The sequence below is a fragment of the Protopterus annectens genome, chromosome 11.part0 (assembly GCF_019279795.1).
Source record: "Protopterus annectens isolate FY-2018-M chromosome 11.part0, PAN1.0, whole genome shotgun sequence".
NCBI classification, from domain to species: Eukaryota; Metazoa; Chordata; order Ceratodontiformes; family Protopteridae; genus Protopterus; species Protopterus annectens.
The window spans coordinates 9,726,076-9,751,640 of NC_056745.1; the positions used below are offsets into that span (position 1 = coordinate 9,726,076).

General features: G+C 41.2%; 1 protein-coding gene across 1 annotated transcript in view; it reads right to left on the bottom strand.

The window, feature by feature from the left end:
• Positions 1-22,413, bottom strand: part of LOC122815115 (zinc finger protein 2 homolog) — a 100,306-nt gene extending 77,893 nt beyond the window's left edge. The window contains exon 1 of the mRNA XM_044087361.1: positions 22,225-22,413. Coding sequence (XP_043943296.1) covers positions 22,225-22,236 — 12 coding nt within the window. The 5' untranslated portion in view covers positions 22,237-22,413. The remainder of the gene's footprint in view (positions 1-22,224) is intronic.
• Between the last annotated feature and the right edge of the window lie 3,152 nt (positions 22,414-25,565).

A 25,565-nucleotide genomic window follows, 5' to 3' on the forward strand; every position in this document is an offset into this window, starting at 1 on the left:
GCTACCTACTCATATCCATCTTATCTTACAAGAAACCTCCAGTGGGACAACAAATCAAAATATCTATTAAAGTCAGCGAAGACGAAATCCACAGGCCTGCTGCTCTTTACTTCCCTAGTGACGCAGTCATAGTAATGGATCAGATCACATTGACAGGCTCTATCTACAGCTGCTTCATGCTGAAGTTCATAAAGCAGCTTATTCTGCTCTGGGATTATCGTGTAAGTTGAGTTCAGTAACGCGTCCATCATTTTGTCTATGTGTGAATTCAGCCTCACACTGCTCTGTAATTTTCTAGGCCGCTCCATGTTTTGCTAAAACAGACAGGTAGTATTACCGATTTCTGGACAGTCCTCATTTCGCGCCTGTAAACTGTATCATTATCCTTCCCTGAGTCACTCCTCACTCTGCTCATGCAGACAGGTACCATTACTACTTCCTGGGGCACTTCTTACTTTGCTCCTGCAGATGGTACCATTACTGCTTCCTGGGGCACTTCTTACTCTGGTCCTGCAGACGGTACCATTACCATTTTCCAGGCTACTCTTTGTTTGGCTCCTTTGGACAGGTACTATTACTGCTTCTTGGGTCACTCCGCACTCTGTCCCTGTTGACAGGTACCATTACTGCTTCCTGGGTCATTTCTCACTCTGCTCCAGCAGACATTTGCTAGTTCTGCTTCCTGGGTCACTTCTCACTTTGCCCCTGTCGACAAAGTACCATTCCTGCTTCCTGGGCCACATCTCACTCTGCTCCTGCAGATGACCATTATTGCTTACCTGGGTCACTTCACACTCTGCTCCAGCACACAGGTATGATTACTGCTTTTTGGGTCATTTCTCACTCTGCCCCTGTGGACACATACCATTACTCTTTCCTGGGTCATTTCTCACTCTGCCCATATAGACAGATATGATTACTGTTTTGTGGGACATTTCTCACTCTGCCTCTGTGGAAAGGTACCATTTCAGTTTCCTGGGTCATTTTTCCCTCTTCCTCTGTGGACACAAACCATTGTTTCCAGGGTCATTTCTCACTCTGCCCCTGTTGACAGGTACCATTACTGTTTCCTGGGTCATTTTTCTCTCTGCCCCTGTAGACAGGTACAACTACTGTTTCCTGGGTCATTTTTCTCTCTGCCCCTGTAGACAGATACAACTACCGTTTCCTGGGTCATTTCTCACTCTGCCTCTGTGGACACATACCATTACTGTTTCCTGGGTCATTTCTCACTCTGCCCCTGTAGACAGGTACGACTAATGTTTTCTGGGTCATTTCTTACTCTGCCCGTGTAAACAGGTATTATTTCAGTTTCCTGGGTCACTTCTCACTCTGCTGCAGTAGACAGGTATCATTACTGTTCCCAGGACAGTTCTCACTTTGCTCCAGTAGACTGGTGCCATTACTCCTTGGTCTTCTCTTGTAGCCTGCTACTATTACAGTTTCGTTGACGCACTGCTTGATTTGTTCCTGTAAACAAAATGTTTACTGTTTCATAGTTGACTCATCACTGTAGTCCTGTACACTGGGCCCGGTACTATCTCCCAGATCAGTGATTGTTCTGCTCCTGTAAAGTGGTACATTTTCCTGCTTCCAAGACCATTCCTCAGTCTGTCCTTGGTGGCTGGAACCACTTGCTGTCTCTGCACCCATAGACTTACATTACGGTTTCCAAGGCTACTCTTTACTGCGGCCCTGCAGGATTACGGTTTCCAAGGCTACAGTTTACTGTGGCCCTGCAGGCTGGCACCGTTACTGTTTTCCTCTAGACACCCAAGACCACACCCTTCTTATTGGACCTGCATGGAAGCTCTACCAGTGGTTTTAACAAAACCTATACTCCTTTCTAGGGTTCTTGGTGAGTCCTGTGTTCCCAGTCCTTTTTCAGACCAAAAAGTTCAGTTTCTGACTTTTAGCATTGTAACATCCCATCTAGTTATTTTTCCCCAGCCCTGTCAGGCCTTCCCAGATTGGTATTCTCCCTTCCACTTCATTGCTTAATGCCACTACAAAGCATTTATTTAGCATTTTCTGCCATGCCTCAGCCTCTTTTTGTTTTTGACAAAGCGAGTTTCCCTGCCTTCCTCTCTGCTTCATTTCTTCTGCTTGTCTGAAAAGGCCTGCTTCTCCACCTTAATGTTGGCTGCTAAACTTTCAGTAGTTCAACCCCTTGTTCTGAAAGGCCTGCTTCTCCATCTTAATGTTGGCTGCTAAACTTTCAATAGTTCCACCCCTTGTTCCGAAAGGCCTGCTTCTCCATCTTAATGTTGGCTGCTAAACTTTCAATAGTTCCACCCCTTGTTCCGAAAGGCCTGCTTCTCCATCTTAATGTTGGCTGCTAAACTTTCAATAGTTCCACCCCTTGTTCCAAAAGGCCTGCTTCTCCATCTTAATGTTGGCTGCTAAACTTTCAGTAGTTCCACCCCTTGTTCCGTCATTTTATATACATCTCTTTCTTTTTCTTAATGCTGTCCCTGCCTCCTTAATGTACTAAAACAGTTTACTTCCCCTGTTTACCATGGCAAATCTCTTTTTTTCTCCCATTGTTCCCTGACCGTCCCTTTTGAGGTCAACTATAATTCCATCTTCCTAGATTCCCATTAATGTTCCCAGCATGCTTTTGTAGTCTGCTTTCATACATACATGCCCAGAGACACATTTTAGTGGCTTCTCAGTGTGGGCCATATCGTTATGTGGTTACTTTTAGAAAGGATATTACCTACCTCAGCTCTAAAGAAAAAAAAAAAATCAAGGATTTTCCATTTTCTATTTTTAGCTTTAGAATTTTGCTCAAGCCCTACTAGGTTGAGTGCCACATTCAGAATACCCCTTCTGTTTGCACACTTTTTCTTTTTCCTGGCCATCACTGTGGTGTGTTGTAGACTGGCTTGCTCATTGTCCATCATAGCTGCATCACGTGGTTTGTACAGTTCTCTCTCTAACTCCACCCAATTATCACATGGCCACTTCCTTATCTTTAGTTGGCTCCTCCCCTTATCCTGCTGACTGACTGTTCCAGCACACTTACTCCTTGACCCACCTCTCAATCTTCTGCCAGCCCCTCCTTCAATAATTTTCTCATGTATCCTTCACCAGCTCCCTACTGAAATTCTGAGGCTCGCAAATTTAGAGCTGAGGAAGTTTGAAAAACAAAACAAAAACTATGACAGTACAGAATTAAAGTTATTTTAACAGGGGGAGGCAAACCATCTTTTACCCCTCCGCCATTTTGTAGGATGCTTAACCCCACATATCCCTACTAATTATATAGAGTAAATCCAAGACTGCCATACCTTGGAGAAAAAGGAATACTTCATTACACAGCTGTGTTGGACTCAGTACATACATGGCCACATTTTCACTCATTCAGTCTTGCTGTTCTGGGATACACAGTAAAAAGTCTTGGGATTAAAACAGGTTACCTACTTCACCTCCTCCATCTTTGCCCATCATGTCCCTACTGAAAATCATGTAACCTGGAACCATCATGCCCTACCCCCTCAAATAACTCACCAATGTTTATGTTACGCCAACCACACCACCTTGAATTTCCACTATGGCTGCCTCCGTTCCTTCCAAGCCCCAACCTTCTCTTTACTATTACTACACCAGTCCTTTCCTCCTTAGGCCTCCGACACTGCTGAGAATAATCCATTTTCTCTATTAGTGCAACCAACTCTTTCCTCTCTAGGTCTTTAGCAATGCTGAACTCCATTCCAACTGACTTCTGTCCTTCCTTCCTGTCCCACCATCCTTTTCTTCTATTCCTGTCTTTGGAAGTGAAACTGAGCTCTCACTTCGTGTTCCGCTGATAGCACTTTTATTTTATTCTCTTTGTGTTTCCCACTACTTAAGATACACAAAGAAGACATGTGAGTAAGGGTGTATTGGTTGTACTAAGTTTAGTTTTCTTGGTTGGAAATTATTCCAATTTGAATAATATGCCACATTTTTATTGGCTTTTGATATTACATACTGTATACATGCATTAATTTTTTTGTGTACTATCTATTGGTTCACATTATAATTTAAGTTCTGATACTAGCTGTTCTAGACTTTTTTTTAGAAGATTTAATTTGAAAATCTAGGTTATTAAAATATGAGATGACAGGATTCAGGGGTAAAGATGAGCAGTTCAATGTTTTGTACAGTTTAGCAATATGTTTGAATCATTTGTCCACTGCTCACCCATGTGTTACTTCTTTTCAGATTGTGTAGTGATTTTTTTTTGAACAGGTGAGGGCAGAGTTATCTGTACCTTGTACAATAAAAGCATTTATATGTGTCATTAATAAATATATTGAGAAGTAAAGGCAGTAGGACAGGGAAGACTGGTTGCTTTTAGGGGCAGGTATGTTTTCAGTATATTGCGTGGGGTTTACAGTAGGATAGTATATTATTAATGTCTATTAAGATTAACCACTTCTGCTAACAATATTAGATGTGATACCATATCAAATGCTTAGGACAGGTTAAGGAAGAAACAGGTAACTATTTGGGCTCGCTAATAAAATGTCAGCATTTGTAATGCCAAGTGCCAAGACGTAAAAAAACAAAACTGCAGAACAGTGAATATCGAACATCGCTCTACTTTTTTTTTTGGGGGGGGGGCCCCCACATCCTCCCCTCCAAACTTAGTATTAACTCCGAGATCACCATACATTGGATAAAAAGGAATATTCTGAGAAATGGCTATCTTGAACTTAGTATATGAAAGTATGTTCTTTTGGCCTTTCCAGTATCAGCATTACTGTACTGTCTAAAGCAGATCCTGACATTTCACACGGCAAGAAACTAACTGGTCTGTCTGCTTGGTGACTGTATCCACGAAGGTTAGGAAGGCAGCTTCTGTGCTACTTCCTGGATGCAAGCCATGTGGAGTTGCAAAGAACAGGGTGTTACACATTAGATGTCCTAGCATTTCTTCATATATTATATATATATATATATATATATATATATATATATATATATATATATATATATATATATTCTGGAGTGTTTCTCCCCGGGCCTCCGCTGAAAACAGGATCTGTGGAACCTAGTCGGACTTTCCCGGTCAACAAATGATAAATAAAAAAAAAATATATATATATATATATATATATATACACACACACACACACACACACACACACACACACACACACACATTTCTCCAGGATTTTATACAGAGGTCATAAGACTGCAATGGCTCAGTACCTGAACAGTTGTGCTGAGTACTTCCTTTATGTAAGGGGATTATGCAAGTATATTTTCCAAAGCGGAAAAAACGAATTTTCACACAAAGATCTCTAAATAAGTATCACCACAGAATAGGCAGTTGTGTCAGCTGCCATGCGAAGGTGTTTTGTAGGAAGATCCGTTGGTGCTGGGGTAGTAGGTCTTACTTTCTTAAATATTTTTTTATTTTTGATCTGGCAGTTAGTACAGAGGATTAAAGCTATGTGATGCAGATACGATGCTATTTATAGTCCAGTGTTTGTTTTTGATCTGGCAGTTAGTACAGAGGAGTAAGGCTATGTGATGCAGATACGATGCTATTTATAGTCCAGTGTTTGATTCCTTCTTCCTGCATTTGCTTACTGTGTTACTCTGAGCAGGTCACGTAAACAGATGGTGCTGAGGTGTAACTGAAACTTGGGCTATGCACCTCAGTGGTCTCATGGACTACGTCCAACTTTTTGGAAATCTATGAGCAAGAAAGATTATCCCTAGGATTCATAAAGGGCTAATGCCAGTGGCAAGTCTTAATACTGCCATTTTTCCTCTGGACATCACTTTTTCTGATTTATAGACAGCTCTACTACATCGATTCTGCACAGTCTGTGGAATCACCATGGTGGGCTGTGTCCACAGCATACCACAATGTTAGTAAGACATTCAGAGGAGGAGTGTGTCATAATTAATCATGTCATCTTTTTCAGATAAGCCTGTGGTAAGTAATTTAAGCACCACAGTTATTTACATAATCACTTGATTGCACAAATTAGCACCTCCAGACACACGAATTAACATGGTCATAAGACTTTCACTAAGTGATACTACATTACAGGTAAGTGCTGGGGAGTTCAGCTGAGAAATAGTGTTGGGGATGAGCATGTATGTGTGGGGCAGTGATGTGTGCATGTATGCAGTGGGGTGCAAATGGCACTAATATGGCTGTGAATAATGTGGACACCAAATGATCGATATTAAGCGTGTTAACACGTAACTAAGTACGTGTCAAGGATCAATCTCGGTGCATGTAAAAAATGTTAAAATAAAATTAAAATGAATCATTTTTTGATGCTGCACCCCCAACACCCCCCTGCTAATTACACTGTATATTCTACATCCAGGATTGCACAATTCTCAGGGAAACAGCAAATCCCCAACCCCAAGAATCATCCGATCTGCTAGTTTTGGCTACAGTTGTCAGCCATCTGTCCCGTCAAATTCTGTCTACTAAACACATGACAAAATCAACACCTTATTTTATACACACATATATTATATACTACACATACATATGTGTTTGTGTGTGTGTGTGTGTGTGTGTGTGTGTGTGTGTGTGTGTGTGTGTGTGTGTGTGTGTGTGTGTGCATCCTAGCTGGGTGGTTGCAGCAGGGGCATTAAGAGATGGGGAGTGAAAAAGGGGGTGTCTGTGCCAATTTGATGCATGGGCCCCGTGATGATTACCATAGCAAATTGCTTATTAGTACTTATGGTAACCATAGAGTAATTCAGACTCATACAAATTAGCCAATAGCAAGGTCTTTTGGCAGCTTGCTTAGCACCACTTTATGTTGATACGATCAGGATTATGCAGCCACACAACCATTTATTTCCCAAATCCTTTAATTCTTTTTCTTCCACTCCCTCCTTGCACACATCATTAGCACCAGAAATCATTCACTTTTTCTTCTGTGAAGTGCACTATGCAGAAGGAGGATCTCTGTCTAGTGCACTTTACTTGTGGTACTGCTGCTGAACAGGAACAGTACGTGTGCCAGTCCTTCATACAAGGCAGGTTACACTAAATCAACAGCCAGACAGTGTACGAAAGTAGCAAACAAATCCCATGCTTTCTGCATCTGAATTCTGGCTCTAAGTGTGTAAAACTGAAATTTTGTTGCCAGTAATTTGTCCACATTCTGTGCTCTTAAAATGTGTGAGAATTGCTGGTCCAGCATGCAGCAAAGTTTCTTGTGCACTTTGAAAGCGTCAGACATGTTACAGGAGGACACAGGAATCAGTGCAACAGCAGAAACAAAAGTTTCCATGTAAAACAAATTACGTTTCATTAACCTGCATTTCTGAATACCAGAGCACCCCAAGACTTGGAGCAACTGGCTCAAGATAAGAGGTTCTTTGCACCCACAAAAAGTAAAATTCAAACAAAAAAAAAATAAAGTAAAAGTTTACTTTTCAAAAGTTTCTTGTGGAATAGATGACCATGGTTCCCTAAGATTTAAAATATGTTCGTCTTTCCTGTTTTCCTTTCTACCGTTTACCTCAACAACATTTCTTTTACAACTAAACAATGAAGTAATAAAAACATCCTATTCATTTAATATTGTAAATTATAGTTTTTCAAATTATCCCACATTCTACCAGAAATAGTTCATCACCAGAAACATACATACAACTACTTCCAACATTATTATTCAGAAACACTGAAGCAATAGGTATTTCTGTGACAGAGACATGAAATATCAGTGAGGGGATTCTGCAAACTGCTCATAAGACCACTGCCGAATTGTTAACAACAAAAAATGTTTTGTTTATAGAATTCAACTTCCCCTTCAAATGAACTGAAATCAGAAGTTAACCCAGAAAAGAAACCGTTTAACAAATGTGAATAGTACAGGAAGAACTCGTGTAAGTGTCTGTCGTTACAGAAGCAACGTTCACCATAATCAGTCAGACAATATACAAGTAAAGTAGATCACTTTGTAATGTATCAGCACAAAACAAGTACAGATGACTCATTTGTATACAACAGATGCATTATATGTAATCAGTTTGTCAAAAGAGAGAGAAGCCAAATAACTTTAAAACAAAAGTTACCAGGGTACTGAGAGTGAGAGGTGTAGTACAAGTCCTCACTCATGCTAGTGGCACATGACACATTTGCTGCCTGCCAGTTGCCTGAAAAAGCATGTGCTCTAACTTACACTAGCCCGACCCCTCTTAATTACTTAGCCCTCCCAACGTCCGACACCATAAAACTGTATAGCCCCAAAACACCCACCCATGTTTGCCTTCCCTTACCCTAAATTTTCATTCCCAGTCCCTAAACCTAAATTCCCCATTCACTCCCTGACACCAGAACTCCCCTCCTGTTGCCTAAACCAAAGGCTGCCTTCGCACTCCATAACCCTAAAACTTCCTTCCTGCTTCCTAAACCTAAATCCCCTGTTTGCTGCATTAATCTACATCCCAGTCCCTCCTCCCCCCTCCCCAGCTACTTGCCTAAAATCACATTTGAGCTGGAGGGAGAGAGGCAGCCTACATGACCTATAAGACGCTCAGACCTCTGGCTTTGAGACAGTGGTCTTCAGCACTTGGGACTTAAGTAATTGTAGCTGAAGCTGACAGAGATCGATATGAAATCACTATCATTTCCAGTCTATGCATATTGAACCGTTTACAGCAGCAGTTTATTTTTCCTCCTGATCAGAAGATCAGAATACTGTGCTAGAATACACAAGATAAATGAAAACACAATTCTTATGGGGGATTTTAACTGCCTAAACAATGGGTGGGTAAACTGCTCTGTACAAAAAACAGCTAGAAATGGCAGTATCTTAAATAACACTCTAACAAACCAGAGATCTTTCTCCTTAACAACCAGGATTATACCGTCTGTATTTAATGCAGATAATGTTTGATCATTTTAACCCAAGAGCAGAATAAAACTCATTCCTAAACAAATCAACCTTCCTGACCTTACCGATGGAAGCCACGATGCAACAACTTACATATCTATAAACTAACTGGTATGCTGTCCCCAGTGAACCAAATACGCCAGCTTAGGATATAGCAATGCATTTTATAATATTAAAATAAACAATCAAACAATGAAATAAAATAAATATCTAGTAAGGACTCATTCCACGATACAATAATGGATTGGATCCAATTGGACGGCACAGTGGTGCAGTGGTAGTGTTGTCGCCTCACAGCAACAGGTTCTCCAGTTTGATTCTCGACTGGAGTGCCTTCTTTGTGGAGTCTGCATGTCCTTCCTTTGTTCATGTAGGTTTTCTCCGGGTACTCTGGTTTTCTTCCAGGTTACAAAGACATGCATCTGGAGCATTTCTCTCCAGGCCTCCACTGAAAATTGGCTTCGTTCCCATAGCTGGCCTTAGGCATAGGCCAACTAGGCGGCTGCCTAGGGCGCAGCTCTAATAGGGGTACTTTTCCAGTATTTATTTGGTGTAGGTAGACCATGATGGGGGAGCCGGATGGTGTGGTGGGGGGGCGCCATAGAGACCTTTTGCCTAGGGCACCAGTTGATCTAAGGCCTCTCCTGTTCGTTCCAAGTCGGACTTTCCTGGTAAACAAATGTTAAATAAATAAAACTCCACTACCTCAAAACAGGAAGGCCAACTTCCTGGTTTTATACACAAGTATAAAAAATAGATTTTTTAACTTTTTTACTGCTTCAGCTGACCCATCCCCCACTACACAGCAAACCCCAGAAATCATGATTAGTATCATCCAGGTCCCCCCAATGCTTCATCAGCTCACCCCTTATAGGATATATTACCATGAAATAATATCTGAAACTGTCCTGCAAGGGTGGACCTTTCTACTTCTGTGGAATTTGGCATGTTTTGGCTACTGGTATGTATGTCGTATGCAAGGCTGGGAAAAATAAACTCCTAAACCTGGGACCAGGAATGATGCCCCACCAAAACCTACTCACCGCTCTGGATATGGCATTTTCCCATTTTTCATTTTCTCTCAGTGAGTGCAGATGGTATGGTGTCACCCCGTCATACTCACTGTCACTCGCTAACTATGCACATGCTCTCTATAGCTACCACCAGTAGCCACGTGAGTTCATCGAAGCATGAATACTACCCAGACCCTTTTCCTGGAAAGGAGGGTCACTTAAGGTGCTACATCATTCTCCTCAACCAGCCTTCCAACTTCCAGGAGTCATGACTGAACCCCACTCACTGGTACGTCATTCAGGATTGCAGCCTCTGTCATTCAGGATTGCAACCTCTGCACCACTCGATAACTCGATAGGCAAATAATTAAATTATTCTCTTTGCAAGAACTTGTTTCTATGTTCATCAATACTAAATTCAAAACATCCGGCAGCCACAAGACACCATGTGCCAGAAAGCCCTAAAGGAGCTAGCAAGACTGAAACAAAATTTCACCAGCTACACTTTTTTAAAAACTCATTTAGTTCAGTTACTATACAACCAGACCCCAGAACAGCACAAGTCAACTACCCTTTAGGTGCAATACAGGACACAAGGAAGAACTACATTTGTTAAAACCCTGCATCAGGATGAAGCTGCAGCCATTTTTAAGAACAGAATTTAGGCTCAGTAGTCACATGAGACCTACATCACTGTTGTGTAACATTACCATGCCAAACTGCTGTTTAGTTAACCTGCTGGAAATTTCTAACAGGATGTCCACCAATACAGACTGGCTCCAGAAAGCCTGTGAATGTTCTGGTTCCCTGTCGTGGGGAATGCGCCTGCCTTTACTTTGCCTTTGGGCTCCTTGTTGTGGTGAATGTTCTCAAATTTACTTTGCACTCTGTCTCCTTGGCATGGTGAATGTTACAGTGGATGCACACTACACAGGAAAGAACAAACTTCCTTTTCATCACCTAGAGATTCCAACTCCTCTTGGGAAATCCCCAAGTGTTCCCAATAGCAAAACCCGCATCATCCCCAGAGCCTCTGTCTAGATGGCCATGCCTGGTTCAATACCAGTAAAAACTGTCTAGGGAAGGGGTTATAAAAATGGTCAGAACCAACACCCATGTCACCTAGATTTTTACCCAGTCATGGAGAATAAGTCTCATGACCCTCTGGAGGAATCTTATTGCCATTTGTTGTGGATGCAGCCTTATTATTATAGTCAGTAACTACAACTTATTCTCACAGATGGACATGATGACAAAGACTGACCCATAAGCCAACACCTTTCTTTGGGAGCACAGCTTCTGTCTCACCTCCACAGCCACATCAGTTCAGTTCAGCACCTATATGTCTAGAGCCACTGGCCAGAAAGTACAGTTGTGTAAACTGGTACCAGAACGGCTGATGTTGTTGCCTTCACTGCAGTACATCGAGTACACCAGTCCAAGGAACAAAAAAAGGTAACCTGTACATCGAGGAAGGCAAACGACTAGGGGGATAGAGGGAGGCAGTGAACACTGCAGCAGTGAAGGCAAGGACATCTACCATTATGGTAAGATTTTACACAAATGTACTATGTCCTTACATTCACTGCTGCAGTACTCATAACAGATGGAGATTCTCTGCTATGGAAGCCTGACATCTGGCCAGTCTATCAAAGTCTAACGTTGCTTTAAGGTATGCCGAACGTCACCCAAATGCTACCTGCATAGTGTAGGACATAAAGGTGATGTTCAGGCATACCATCTACAGAACTGATTTCACCAGTAGGAACACCAGTCCAAGGAACAAAAACAGGTAACCTGTACATCGAGTAAGGCAAAAGACTAGGTGGATGGAGGGAGGGAGTGAATACTGCAGCAGTGAAGGCAAGGATATCTACCATTATGGTAAGATTTTACACAAATGTACTATGTCCTTACATTCACTGCTGCAATATTCTTCACAAATGGTAGACTGCCAAAGCTCAAGAGGAAACCTGGGAGGAGGAAGGAGCAGAAGACCCCCCCCCCCTAAAAAGCCATGAAGAATGGCACTAGCAAAACCAGCCCCAGCTCTAGGGATACTATCCAACTTGTAGTACTTGGTAAAGGTATGCACAGATGTCCAGGTAGCTGCTTCAAAATTAGAATTAACATCTATGACCTTGAAAAAAGCACCAGAATCAGCCACAGCTCTAGTACAATGAGCCTTAACTGAAGAAGGAAGGCTCTTGCCATGAAAAGTGAATAAAACGAAATAGCCTTAGAAATCCAAGAAGAAATAGTTCACTTGGATACAGCAAGTCCAAAAGATCCAGGATGAAAAGAAACAAAGGACTGATCAGATTTTCTAATAGCCTTAGTCTTATCCAAATTTGTTTATTTATTTATTGCATTTGTTAACAGGGAAAGTCCACTGAGCCTAGAATGAACCCATTTTCAGTGGCGGCCTGGGGAGAAAAGCACCACAATAATTACAATTAATAATTTAAAATATTAATACACAAACAATAACAAGCAGTAGAATCACAATCAGGGTAAATAGACTTAATAACAGGCGTACATACCAACACACATCAGTGTAAAATATATCTGCAAGGATCATAGCAGAGGGAAGTTAAATAATAAAATAATTTAAATAAAAACGGAGTCACCTATGTACGGACAAAGTATGCAGCACCCTCTCACTGTTAGACTGCAGAGAAGGGAAAACAGTGGGCAGCCTGATTAAGAGACAACTCATTAACCACCTTAGGTACAAAAAATGATTAGTGTGCAAGGACAACCTGTCCTCATGAAAGATCGAAAAAGGAGGCCAAGCCATAAGAGTTTGCAACTCCTACACCCGTCTGGCAGAATTAAGAGCTAACAAGAGAGAACAGACTTCCAAGGACAATGCTGCAAAGAAGCTGAATCAGCAGGCTCAAAAGGAGCCTGAGTCAACTTCTCCAAAACAAAATGAATATCCCAGGGAGGAGGAACAGGCTTCTTGGGAGGTGTAATATTAACAATGCCTTTAAGAAATTGTTTCACCTCGAATTTAGAGGCTAAAGGAGGAGAAGAAGACAAGACAAGGAGAGACAGCGGATACGTGCGCCTTAACAGAAGAACAGGCCAAACCAGCACTGAGCAACTCGCACAAATAAGAGAGAACCAAAGGAACATCCACAGAAAGTGCATTCAGGTTACGAGAAAGACCCTAAATACAAAACCTCTTCCATTTGGACAAGTTGGATATCCAAGTAGTAGGTTTCCTGGCCTCCTGCAGAACTTCCAACATATCCTCAGAAAAAGGTGTCTATGAGAAATCAGAATCCTATTACCCACAGTGTCAGCTGAAGTGTGGACAGGTGGAGATGCATGAGAGATCCCTTGTCTTGTGTGAGTAGATCCACCATGTGAAGTAATTTGTAATGACTGCCCGTGGCTAAATGCAGAAGAAGAAGGAACCAGTGCTGTCACGGCCAAAAGGGAGTCACCAACAAGATTTTGGGAGCATCCTGTTGAATTTTGAACAGGACTTTTGGAATAAGAGGAAAGGGAGGGAATGCACAAAGAAACATCCCCTTCTAAGAAAATGAGAGGGCGTCCACCTTCCACACCAGAGGACCTGGGAGGACTCCAACACAAAACACAGGAAGTTGTCTGTTCAGAGGGGAGGCAAAAGATCCACTTTTGGGGTACCTCACTGGTGGATAATGTCCAGAAACACATCCCTGTGAAGCATCCATTCATGGAATTGAGTTAAGGGCCTGTTCAGAGTGTCTGCCACAATGTTCTAACAGGAAGGGATATAAACTGCCTGAGGGCCTGTTCAGAGTGTCTGCCACAATGTTCTAACAGGAAGGGATATAAACTGCCTGAAGAGCCACTTGATACTTGGCAGCGAGATCCCATACCAGATATGCCAAACAGCAAAGAAGATAAGATCTCATTCCTCCCTGTTTGTTGATATACCACAGCACTGTGGTATTGCCTGTGAACAGCTTGAGAGGCTCTGGAGAAAAGAGGATGAAAGGCCTGAAGAGCCAGCAGAAGAGCTCTAACCTCTTTGACATTGATATGTTCCTTCTACTGATGAAGTGACCACACCCCCTGTACCTTTAGGGAGCCATATGTCACCCCCCATCCCATGTCTGAAGCATCTTTGAACAATTCCTGAGAGGGAAGAGGGGGATAAAACAGGACCCCTGGATTCAGAGACAACTGCTGAATCCAGCAGTGAAGTTCCTGTTTGAGACAAGGAAGAAGAGGAACTACAAAGTCTAGAGGATGTCCATGTTGAAGCCATACCTACTTCTGAAACCACTGAAACTTTTTCATATGAAGTTTGGCCAGAGGGGGCATTGGAATGGTGGATGACATGAAACTCAGAGCTCTCAGAAACGCCCTGGTTGTAACAGAAGCCAGAGGAAGAAGAATGTGAAAGAAGTAAATGAGTGTGAAGGCCTTTGAAGGAGCCAGGGATGCAAGCATTGTCACCATCTGAATCCTGCAACCCAGAAAAAAACATGATCCTGAGAAAGAGTCACAGAAGACTTTTTGAAATTTATTGTGAACCCCAGGATCTGAGGAAGGGAAATGGCAAAATGAAGATTTTACAAAAGGATCACTGGAGAGGACACCTGAATCAGCAAAAAGTAATCACAGGAGCAAGGCATCTGGTGAATACCTTTGGTGCAGTAGAAAGGCCAAAGGGGAAAGCAGAGAACTGAAAATGCCAGGAAGCAACAGAGAACTGTAAAAGCTCCCTGAATAGAGGATGGATCAGAATATGGAGATAAGCATCCTTGAGATCCAGAGATACCATACAGGCCTGAGGGAGCAGGAGAGGAAGCAGAGTCTGAAGGGACAACATCCGAAAGGAAGGCACCTTCAGAAAAGTGTTTAGATGAGAGAGGTCTAGAATAGGTCTCCAAGTGCCCTCTTTTCTGGGCACTAGAAACAGTCTGGAGTAGAACCCTTTCCCCCTGTGGGACACAGGCACCCATTGAATAGTACCCTGAATCAAGAGATCTTGAAGAAACTCTGAGAAAAAGGGAAGTTTTTCCAGAGGAGGCTGAAGAATGCCCATAAAAGGAGGATGGGATTACCACACCATGAAGCACTCCTGATGAATGATAGATAGAATCCAAGAATCCTGAGTGATCTGAAACCAAACAGGAAGAGAAACAGAAAAGTGAAGAGAAAGAGGAATGTGGCTGGGAAGAGGCAGATAGTCATACAACACCCGGTTTGTCAGGAAAGGAAAGCTTCAGAATTCCTGAAAACTGAGTAGCTTTAGCAGAAGGAGTCTGTTTGCCACTCTTTTTACCTTTAGTCGAAGGACGAGATTGCCTACCAACAAAGGCTGACTTAGTTGGGTAGTTTCTCTGAAATTTTGGCACAGTATAAACAAACACGTTTAAGCTCCTGTAAGGTTTTACCCTTATCCTAAAGGCTGAAGCCTAAGCCAAGAATACATCCTTAGTACTGAACCAAAAGCAGCAGCCCTAGAAGAGGCATCTGCTGCATCATAACTGCATTTAATAGAATGATGAATGACTTGAGAGGAAGGCCCTAGCAAGGAAAGAACAGGAGTTTTATCCTCAGAGTCTGGAAAAAAAGAAAGAAGTTGACAGGCCTGAGAAAGAAGAGCCAACACATACCTAGACATATGGGTGTGATAATTAATAACCCTAAAACCTAGGGTAGCAGAAGTGTAAACCTTACTCAACCTTTCCATGGTTCTGCTGTCCTTATCAAAAGGCAATAACTTGGGCGAAGAAAGCAACTGAGATGGCTTATTAGAGGCTATGAACACCAGAGAGGGGTCAGCAGCCAGATGTTTATACAAAAAATAACAATCCTCAGGTACCCTATAAAACCTATCAGGCTTCTTGGGAGCAGGGGACAGGGAATCAGGCACACGAGAGACATCGGAAAAAGCATCCTGCAAAGCAGCCAAACCAGCAGGAATAGCCGCAGTGTTAGGGGAGTCCAACTGCAGCAACTCATAGTACCTCCTATGGCTATCGGAGATCTGGACACAGTCTCACTGAAAAAGTTCTATCACCCTAGATACTGTAGCCCTAATTGTAATGTCCTCAAAAGGAACATCAGGATTAACAGATTCCTCCTCCTCTGTCCCAAAGTCCAAAGGAGAAGGAATTTGAGTATAATAAGTTAGTGATTTGTCATCAGAATCTGGCTCTTCCTCAGAAAAATCCTGTTTTCTAGGCCTTTTGAGGGGAATAGAGGACCAAGGAGAAGCAGAAACCAAAACCCACTGAGGAAGCATTAACGACATTAAAGCAGTAAACAGCCCCTGAGTAAAGGCCTGCCACTCACTTTGTGGATCCCTAGGAGCAGAACAAACATGTTTAGTTTTTTGTTTCCTATTTAAGGGAATGTATCCCTCTATAAAACTGAGATGGCTCAGACCCAAGATGGCAGTTGAGAATTATAGTAGGAACTTCTTCCCCAAGATAGAGCTTTTCTCCCCGGGCCTCTACTGAAAATGGACATATATCCAGCTGGACTAGCCCGGTCAACAAATGTAAAATAAAATAAAATAAAATAAAATAAAACTAAAACTTGAGGAACTTTCCAAGGCCCCTCAGAAAAAAATGAACTGTGGTTCCCTCTGAATGCCCAAAATGGAAGCCTGCAAAGCCTGTTTGGACATGCTGCCTGCCAGACCTTCACCGGCCTCCAACCCAGTCGTGGCAAAGAAATACAACAACACAGCCGAGCGAGCCTCTGTGTTCTTAACGACCTTGAGAGAAACACCAGGCAGAGGCTGGACAGCAGAAGATTCTGGTCATAATTTTTCACCTTTTTCTTCCCTAATAGCTGACCCTTAGGACAAGAGATTCCTTCCATTGTATCTTAACCGAGAAGCTTAAGACGTCGGTTCTCAAGGTACAAGGTAAGGAAAGAAAGCCGACTGGGAAGGGTTTTTAGATTTATAGGTTCATAGGTACGTACTAGGCTATCGGCCTGAGGGCCTACATAAGCCTAGCCAAATAAGTTCCCTGGCTTTCGCCACCCAAGAATTTATTTTCCTGTGCCCCTGTTGAGCAGAGCCACAGAAGTGATCCCCGGTCTGAATTTCCTATTTCCCATCCAATTGTCAAGATTTTTCTTAAAGAGGGCCCATGAGGAGCTTTGTTTGACAAGAATGGGTAGGTTGTTCCAGAGCATGGGAAGGCTCTGGGACAGGAATCTATCCCTCCAGCATGTTCTGTTTATTGTGGTGACAAGGTTTAGGTCCCTGGAGCGTGTGGCTCAGAGAGACTGGGATTTTTTTAAGTGTAGCATGTCCAACAGATCTGGGTTTGACATGGCTTTGTCGCCTCGGAGTAGGCGATATGCAACGAAGTAAAGCTGGAGTTTTTTGAGACGGTCTACGTAGGGCATCTGTTTGAGGCCAGTAATCCTCTTAGTGAGGTATTTCTGTGGCCTTTCTAGTTGTTGTAGGTGTCTTGTGAGGTACATGCCAAACAGGGAGTTGTACTCTGTAATGGGTCTGATGAGGGATGAGTAGAGAGGAACAATGGCCTCTTTTTTTCTGGAGGAGAACCCCTTTGTGATGAGGTGTGCCACGTAGAATGATTTCCTGACTACTGTGGGGATGTGATTATCAAAAGAGAGACTACTGTCCACCTGTGTCCCAAGGTCTCATCACACTTTTGGTGTTTAGTAGGCTACCGCCTATGTGGTAGTTCATGGGTATGGTATTTTTCCCAAAGGGGATGACAATGCACTTCTTGGCATTGAGCTTTTGGCCATGACTTTGACACCAAGCATCAGTCTCAGTGAGGCCTCTTTGTAGAATGTCCACATCCTTAGGCGATTCTATTATGGCACCTAGTTTGCAGTCGTCTGTGAACTTCGTTAGCCAAAGACCTGCTGTAATAGCCTGGACTTCTGAGAAGTAAATACCAAACAGGAGAGGACCCAAGACTGAACACTGTGGTACTCCACTTGTCACTGGTCCGAAGTCGGATTTGGAGTCGGCTACTTTCACTGTGTGAGCTCTGTCAGTGAGCTAGTTGGCCACCCATCTTGTGACATAGGGATTTATGCCCAGTGTAGTGAGTTTATTTATAATTCCAGAGTGGGGGATGGTGTCGAAAGCCTTGACAAGATCAAGATAGGTTGTGTGCAGCATATTACCCTCGTCCATGGCTCCAGTGACTGCTTCAAAGAAGTCAATCAGGTTTAGGAGACATGATCTACCTTTTACCTTTGAGATGAACACCTGACAAATCGAACAAAACGTGTGTTTGTGAGAGGCTCCAAGGCAAAAAAGACACTTATCGTGGCAGTCTTAATGGGGAATCTGTCTCCCACATTGGCATTTACCCTTCCTGGATGACATTAACCCCAAACAGCACAAAAAAGGCAAGAAAAAACAAAAACTCTAATGGGGCACTTATCTGCAGCTTGCTAGGATTCAGCAAACAGGTGTAGGTGTTAATCGTAGCACAAAAATGCATGCAGCTGGCGAAAAATAGACATAGGCAAACAGACTGACATGGCAGGGAATCCCCATTTGTTAAGAGTACTGCAGCAGTGAATGTACGGACATCTTTTTGTCATAACTAAGGTCATCCCTGTATCAGAAAAGGGAGAACCATTCGTGGGGGTCCTGGCAGTTCAACAAAATAAACAATTTAAGGAGCAAACAGTGAAATCCAAAACTTACTGCTGCCCTTTAACTATTTTTCTGTAGGTGTAAAGTCCCCCTTGATCCCCATTATGAGTGCCAGTGTCCCCCTGTCCCAACTACAAATATTTTAATGCCAAGACCATTGTGGCTTGGACTATGGAGTATACTATGTGATACTGTAACTGCATTTCACAATTTCAGTTCTGTTATTACAATGTTTGTAATTTCAGTCTTAGTTTGATTTTTTCGTATCATGAGGGTGGGCCATTTCCTACTGGACCTTATCCAAAGAGACTGTTTATCAAGAAAATCCCTTTCAGGGCCAAAATATTCAATTTGATTTAACTGCAATGTTTGCTCGACCTCACAATACCCTGCGCCAAGACAAGGTGATTATTCTCGACATAAAAAAGCTGCTGACACAGTTCACCATAACAAAGTCCTGCAGAGTTTGAGGTCATTGGTACTAGACCTCAGAGAGACTGGCTTGTTTTCTCTCAGAAATTGTCGGCCACCTGTCACTTGCCAGGAGGAGATGTTTTCCATTTACTGCCCCTGAACACAGTCACTGCAAACATCATACAAAAGACTCAAAACCATGTCTGGCTTATATGTTGGTAGTGCCAAACTGACTGGGGTTGTGACGGGCCCACACCAGATTTCATTATTCCTGGCACATGTGCTCATAATCTGCAATCGACAAGTAGTTGGGAGGTAACTCTGGACATTCCAAAATGTAGTATCATCTTTTTACTTGAATACTAAGACCGAGTGTTTTATAAATGTATATTCTTTGGCATTAGGAACCGCAGAGAAAGACTTCAGGATCCTTATTTTGTCATGGACTAACGATGTGAGTGAGTGTCCGTTTTTAACCAATACAGCTAGGAGAACAGCTACTGCAGTACTATGTTACTCAAAGTGTTTCTACTAGGGTTAAGGAACAATGCTGTCGTTGCACAGAATCCTCATCCATCCTTGTATACAGTACTCTGCCCAGTTCTGGTGTCCCCACATTGGGAATGATGTCAGACCTTAGAATGGTGGTGCAACAAGTAACAGTACTACCAGTGGTTATCATGTGTGGCCAAGTAGAATGTTGCTGCAGAAATGCCATAGTCCAGTAACTAATATTGTGGCACAGTCCAGTCAAAGCATTTACTAGTCATGTAACTGGAACACTTATATTTTCTCTGCAGTATGTGTAATTGTCACATAACATTACTGCAGCTTATGTAACTTATATTTTCTCTGCGGTATATGTAATTGTCACACAATATTAATGCAACTTATGTAAATCTCTAACAATAACCAATATCTAGAACCCTATTAGCATTACCTTAAAATGACGGTGTTTCACTCTGAAAAATAAATTGTCTTTATTACAGTTATCAAACATTTTAAACCAGTAACTACTTCCTATGTGAAGTATGCCTAAAACTTTGAATTTTTTAACCTGAATTTTTGTTAATGGCAACGGATATCTACCTACAACACTTTCAGAAGATTAAGTTAAACAAACCTCTACAGTCCCCTGAAAAGTACAAAAACTATTCCGGTTTGTTGCTACCTAAACAAATCACTATACAGTCCCCTAACTTTTCTTTCTCCCTTTTGCTTCTTCCCTGTCCATACTCCAGGCTTTACTAATAAACACTTATGTCTCCGTCTCTTACTTCCCCCTCCTAACCCTGTATTGTAAAATATGTATACTAAGTGCATTATAATAAACAATTACTTAACAATCAAGCAAAATCATAATGATATGAATCATATAATTGTAAAGACCACTTGTCTCGTGTATATAGTCTCCCTAGTAATATCTAATATATGTAATGTGTTTCATCTAATATATATATATATATATATATATATATATATATATATATATATGGGTCCATATGACGTCATCGACAGTTCATTTGATTGACACTCATTTGGTCGACAGTTCATTTGGTCGACAGGCAGATTTGCCCCCTTCCCCACTGTTGTGCAACCCTGGAGTTGATATATATAGTTAGGGGGGGTGTGGGGGGCACAGCCCCCCACATTGGGAGGTGTGGGGGCGAAGCCCCCCATTTAAAATGCCTGTCGACCAAATGAACTGTCAATGAAGTCATATATATATATATATATATATATATATATATATATATATATATATGATGTGCTATCCATTATTGTATATTTTTTCTTGTATGTGAAAAAGTTCATTGTTGCTCTGTAATAAGCTAATGTAACAGTTAATTGTCTCCCTGGGCCTCAGCTGAAAATAGGCATCCACTCAGTTGGACTTTCCTGGTAAACAAATATTAAATAAATAAATAAAATAATACGTTCCTCTAGTTTACAATACTGCAGCACAGAGAGTTACGGCAATGAATTGCTAAAAAGAGCAAACACTGTCGTATTGCCCCAAGTTTTGATTCCTTTACTCCTCACTTGCGGGTTAACTCAAAGCAATCACAATACTGCTTCCAGGTCAGAGGTCACCTTTACAAAGTATCTCATCTGGTGCTTACTGGGATTACATGGTCATCAAATGGATTTAAAAAAAAAAAAAAAAAAAAACACTTTTTTCATTCATTTCCCTTCATTCACTCTGAACACAGAATGTTAAACATGAAATGTTTACTACTGAAGGCAATCAGTGTGGCAGTACAGCTGCTAATGCGAAGCTCGTAAACATCCATGAAACATTCAACAGTAATTTTAAATGCAGAGACGTAAAATCAAAAGATAGGTAAATAGATGCACACACATACACTCACAAATTTTAAGGTTTAGCATCCAGACATTACAGCAAATTAGACATATGCATATTTTATCCAAACAGTTAAAATTCGCTCAACACCTGTAACCAGGAGATTATTATATGTGCAACTGTCAGATAAAGAGCTACGCAAATTACAGGGCCATAAACAATAATCAGCATCTAGAACTCTATTACTGCTACATTATAATGCCAGAGTTTTATACTGTAAGAACTATTGTCGTTATATCACACAGTTCAAATAAGTAAAATCACTACTTCCTACATGAAGTATAATGCACGTCACGTGATATGCCTGTAGAGAGCAAATGCACCTTCATTTGGGGCATACTTTTTATTAAAAAATTAACAATTGCATGAGCAACAGGCAAAAACAGCATGTAAAAAATGTACACCAAGCACTCAATAAACATAATTATGCAAACACAATATGATAATATTAAATAATGCTTACTTATTGGGTCACATATCTTTGTACTCAGATTTTAATGTTCACTTGCATATAGTGTTAACTATATTAGACCCCATGTGAAAAAAAAGATGGCATGTTCAGTATCTTATGTCTGCACAAAGATATCCACACTTTACAACAGTATTCCTTTTATGCATATTTACAAAATGTGCTCAAGAAAAATGCAAAATGAGTTCAAAGCAGCAGCTGAACACAGAGAAGTGGAAATGCAGATGTTGCGTGTTGTGTTTCTAACCACAAGCAGCTTGCAGGTTTCAAATCTGGTGAAAGAAATACTAAAAATCATTATTTCTACAGAAACATAAGCTCCCTGTGAATCCAGCATTCCTGCCCTTCTACTTTGTTTTTAATCAGCTTCAGCCTCTGCAGGAAGTGAAGACCTGCGTCACAGATTCACTAACAGATCTTTTCCAAACATTAGAGCTAGGAGCATACAGAGAAAAGCATGTGCCATTACTTACCTCCAGCTTCATGGTTCTGTTTCACACTTCAGCACCACAGATACAGGCTTTACAGACAAAGTAAATGCTACTTTCATAAATCGGATCCAGCAGAACAAAAGGCCAACAGCAAAAATGAACCTTTTGACAAACAGCCTATGACAGAATTACCATAAACACTACACCCTTCAGTCACTTCCTGTCTGTTGCTGAAACTGTCCCCACCTACAACATGCAGATTTGCTCATTAATATGTATATAACAGGATGGGTCTCCAGCAGGGGATGAAAGAGAGAAAGTATAAACTAAAAATATTGCATTATACATTCAGCCCCTCAGCTGCTCTGTTGTCTGATATCCAGAAGCACTTCCTAACCTTTCCTCAGCTAAATGTGTGACACGGTGTGACCATGCCTCTCTAGAGCAAGAATCTGAACAAAGCCATAAATAATGGGGACAAAGGCCCAAAACCAAGGACACTTTTTAAATATTGTTCTTGCATTCTTAGAAAATTCATAGAATAAAATGTTTTACATTAGCATGAATGTTCTGAAGGATATGAAGTTTGAAACTCAAATGTCTGTCATTATTTCTGAATTTGACCCTCAATCACTTGCCAATGATTTGCCAGAAAAAAAAACAATTTTATGGGAAGCAAACCAAAAATATGAGACAAAAATCTGGACATTCTACGAAAATCTGTACAAGTGAGAGATATGGGTGTGACAGATGTACAATGTGACGAGCGATCTAACTTGAAGGTACATTGAAATGAAATGCAGCAATGTTTATACCATGTGGTCACTAGAGGTTATCACATCACTGGGCAGTGTATAAAGCTGCCGTACCCCTGTAATGCGATGGGTTTTTAATGCTAAAATGTGTGATGTTTATAAAGTATGACAGTTGACAGGCAGTTCTCCAACATTACTGTCCCACTGCTCTCAGATATCAATGTTTTCTGTAAATTTGCAAATACAGGAGGGTTTTAAATGTTTTATTTTCTGTCTTTTCATTAATGTGAACAGGTTCATGATGGGAAGCATTTATATTAAAGAAAATACTGGCTCCAGTAATATTTTGAACCAATCCAGCTTGTATTTCCATTAGTTCATTTTTTTATTACTGAGGGTCTAACTAGGGCTTTTATTTTCCCAGCAGTATTCCTGTTTAAGTTGCTTTCTTCCCATATGAAGTTAGTGAGTACGTTTCCCCCAGTAACTGGCTATGATGTCAAACAGATGATTATAATTTGGAACAATGACCAACACAGACAGCTAAACACTCTTGAATAACCTCTAAAGACAAAATTTATTTATTTATTTATTTTACATTTGGTTACTGGGAAAGTCTGACTGGACACAAGTCCTTTTTCAGCAGAGGCCTGAGGAGAAAAGCTCTACATATAACAGATTAACAAGTACAATTTCAAAGGTACAGAATAACATTACAGTAAACACTCAGTTAACTGGCACCCATGGGGATTGGTAGATGCTGGATAACTGTAGTTTCTGGTTGCTTCAGAGCCACTATTAAAAATAGACCTTACTAATACTGTACTCTAAACTATTTGTTTGGTTTGACTTGTTCTCAGGTTGGGGAGAGAGGGAATTTATTCCTATCTTCCTTTTTAAAACTCTAAAACTCTAAAAACGTAAGGTATTTTTCTGTGGGGAGAAAACAGAAAGTGCAACACATGAAAATTGTACTCACTTTCTTCAATATTTATTTGCTGTTTGCTTGAGAGTGCCGGTTGCTTGAGTTCTGGTTAACTGAGAGTTTACTGTATACATTTTACATCAAAGAAAACTAGGACAATAACACTAAGACTGTACATCAACTGGAAGTAAGATACACATATAACATAGATTAACAAGTGCAATTTCATAGGTACAGAATAACACTATACATTTTGCATCAAAGAAAACTATGATAATCACACTATAGACTGTACATCAGCCAAAAATAAGATAAAAAATGGAACACTATTCAGGTACAAAGATGAAACACTTTAAAATGCACTATCCAAATAACATTCAGTATGATATAGCATTATAGTAATATAAAGTATACACCAAGTGTCTGTACTTAGATGAAGTGGTTACTGATGAGAGGAAGAAAGAGACTTACAAGATAAAGAGAAGTCTACTGCCTGAGAATGAGAGAGGAGAGTTTAGCCTGGGTGAGCATAAGGAGATGAAAATAGACGAACCTGAGCAGTCACAGTTACAGATCCAATATCATATATTTCTGCCGATTTCACAGCAAAAAATAATAATATGAAATATGTCAACTTTATTGTCTTAGCAGTTAGGGTAGAACATTAAACCTATGTCCTTGTCCCTTAGGTTCCACTTGTCCAGTGTGTGAATCTGAGTAAATCACTTATTTTATTTATTTATTTCAGTTTTATGACTGAGGAAGTCCACGGGGGCAAGAAAAGCCCATTTTCAGTGCAGGCCCAGGGAGAAACACTCCAATGACTCATTACATACATATACAACTTAGTATAAACATAATCGTCAGGTTAAGAATACATTTTACAGACATAGTACAGCATTATGTAGCATATTAATACACAAAGCAGTATGACGTGAATGTCAGGTTAAGAGTCCAGCACCATGCAGGTGGGTAGATTACAATCTTGAGAGGGGATAAAGGTGAATGGAATGTGGTTGAGAAATGTAATATAGACAATCCGAGAAGGTTTTCCCAAGTGCAGTAGATGATTGTCTAGAATTGTAAAGTGGGGTGAAAAAGTAGGAATAGATATGGTGTAAGATATAAGTGAGAGGAATTGAAGCATGAGCGTGAAAGTGAGAATGGGAAAGAAAGAGAGTATAGAGGGGAAGGTAGGGAGGAGTGTGACATGGGCAGGCCCATTTTGAAAACAGGTGGGAGAACAAGAGAGGTTTGAAGTTGGTATGGTTAGACGTATTGCGAAGGGGTAGGGAGAGAGTTCCAGAGTTTGGCAATGGAGCAGGACAGCAGAAGTTGGCCAGGGGGTCTAGTGGGTTTGTAGAGTTGAAGAAGGTTTTGCTTTTCTGATCTGCGAGAGGAGTTAGGTACGTAGGGGGTTAAGGTGGTAGTGAGAGAAGGGCAAATGGATGGTTTGAAGAAGATCTTGTGGGCAGTGGTAAGCTGAAGGAATTTCAGGTAATTGGGTAGTTCAAGCCATTGCAAGGTACGGAGGGAGAGGCAGTGGTGTGTTGAGTTTTTAGAATTGGTTACAAATTTGCTTATTTTATGGTAGCAGGATTCGAGTTGGGATTGTAGGCCAAGTTGTAGATTGTTTAGTAGAGGAGCGCTGTACGTAAGTGGGGGGGGGCTAAGATTTGTCTGGTGGAAGAGCTTAGGTAGCA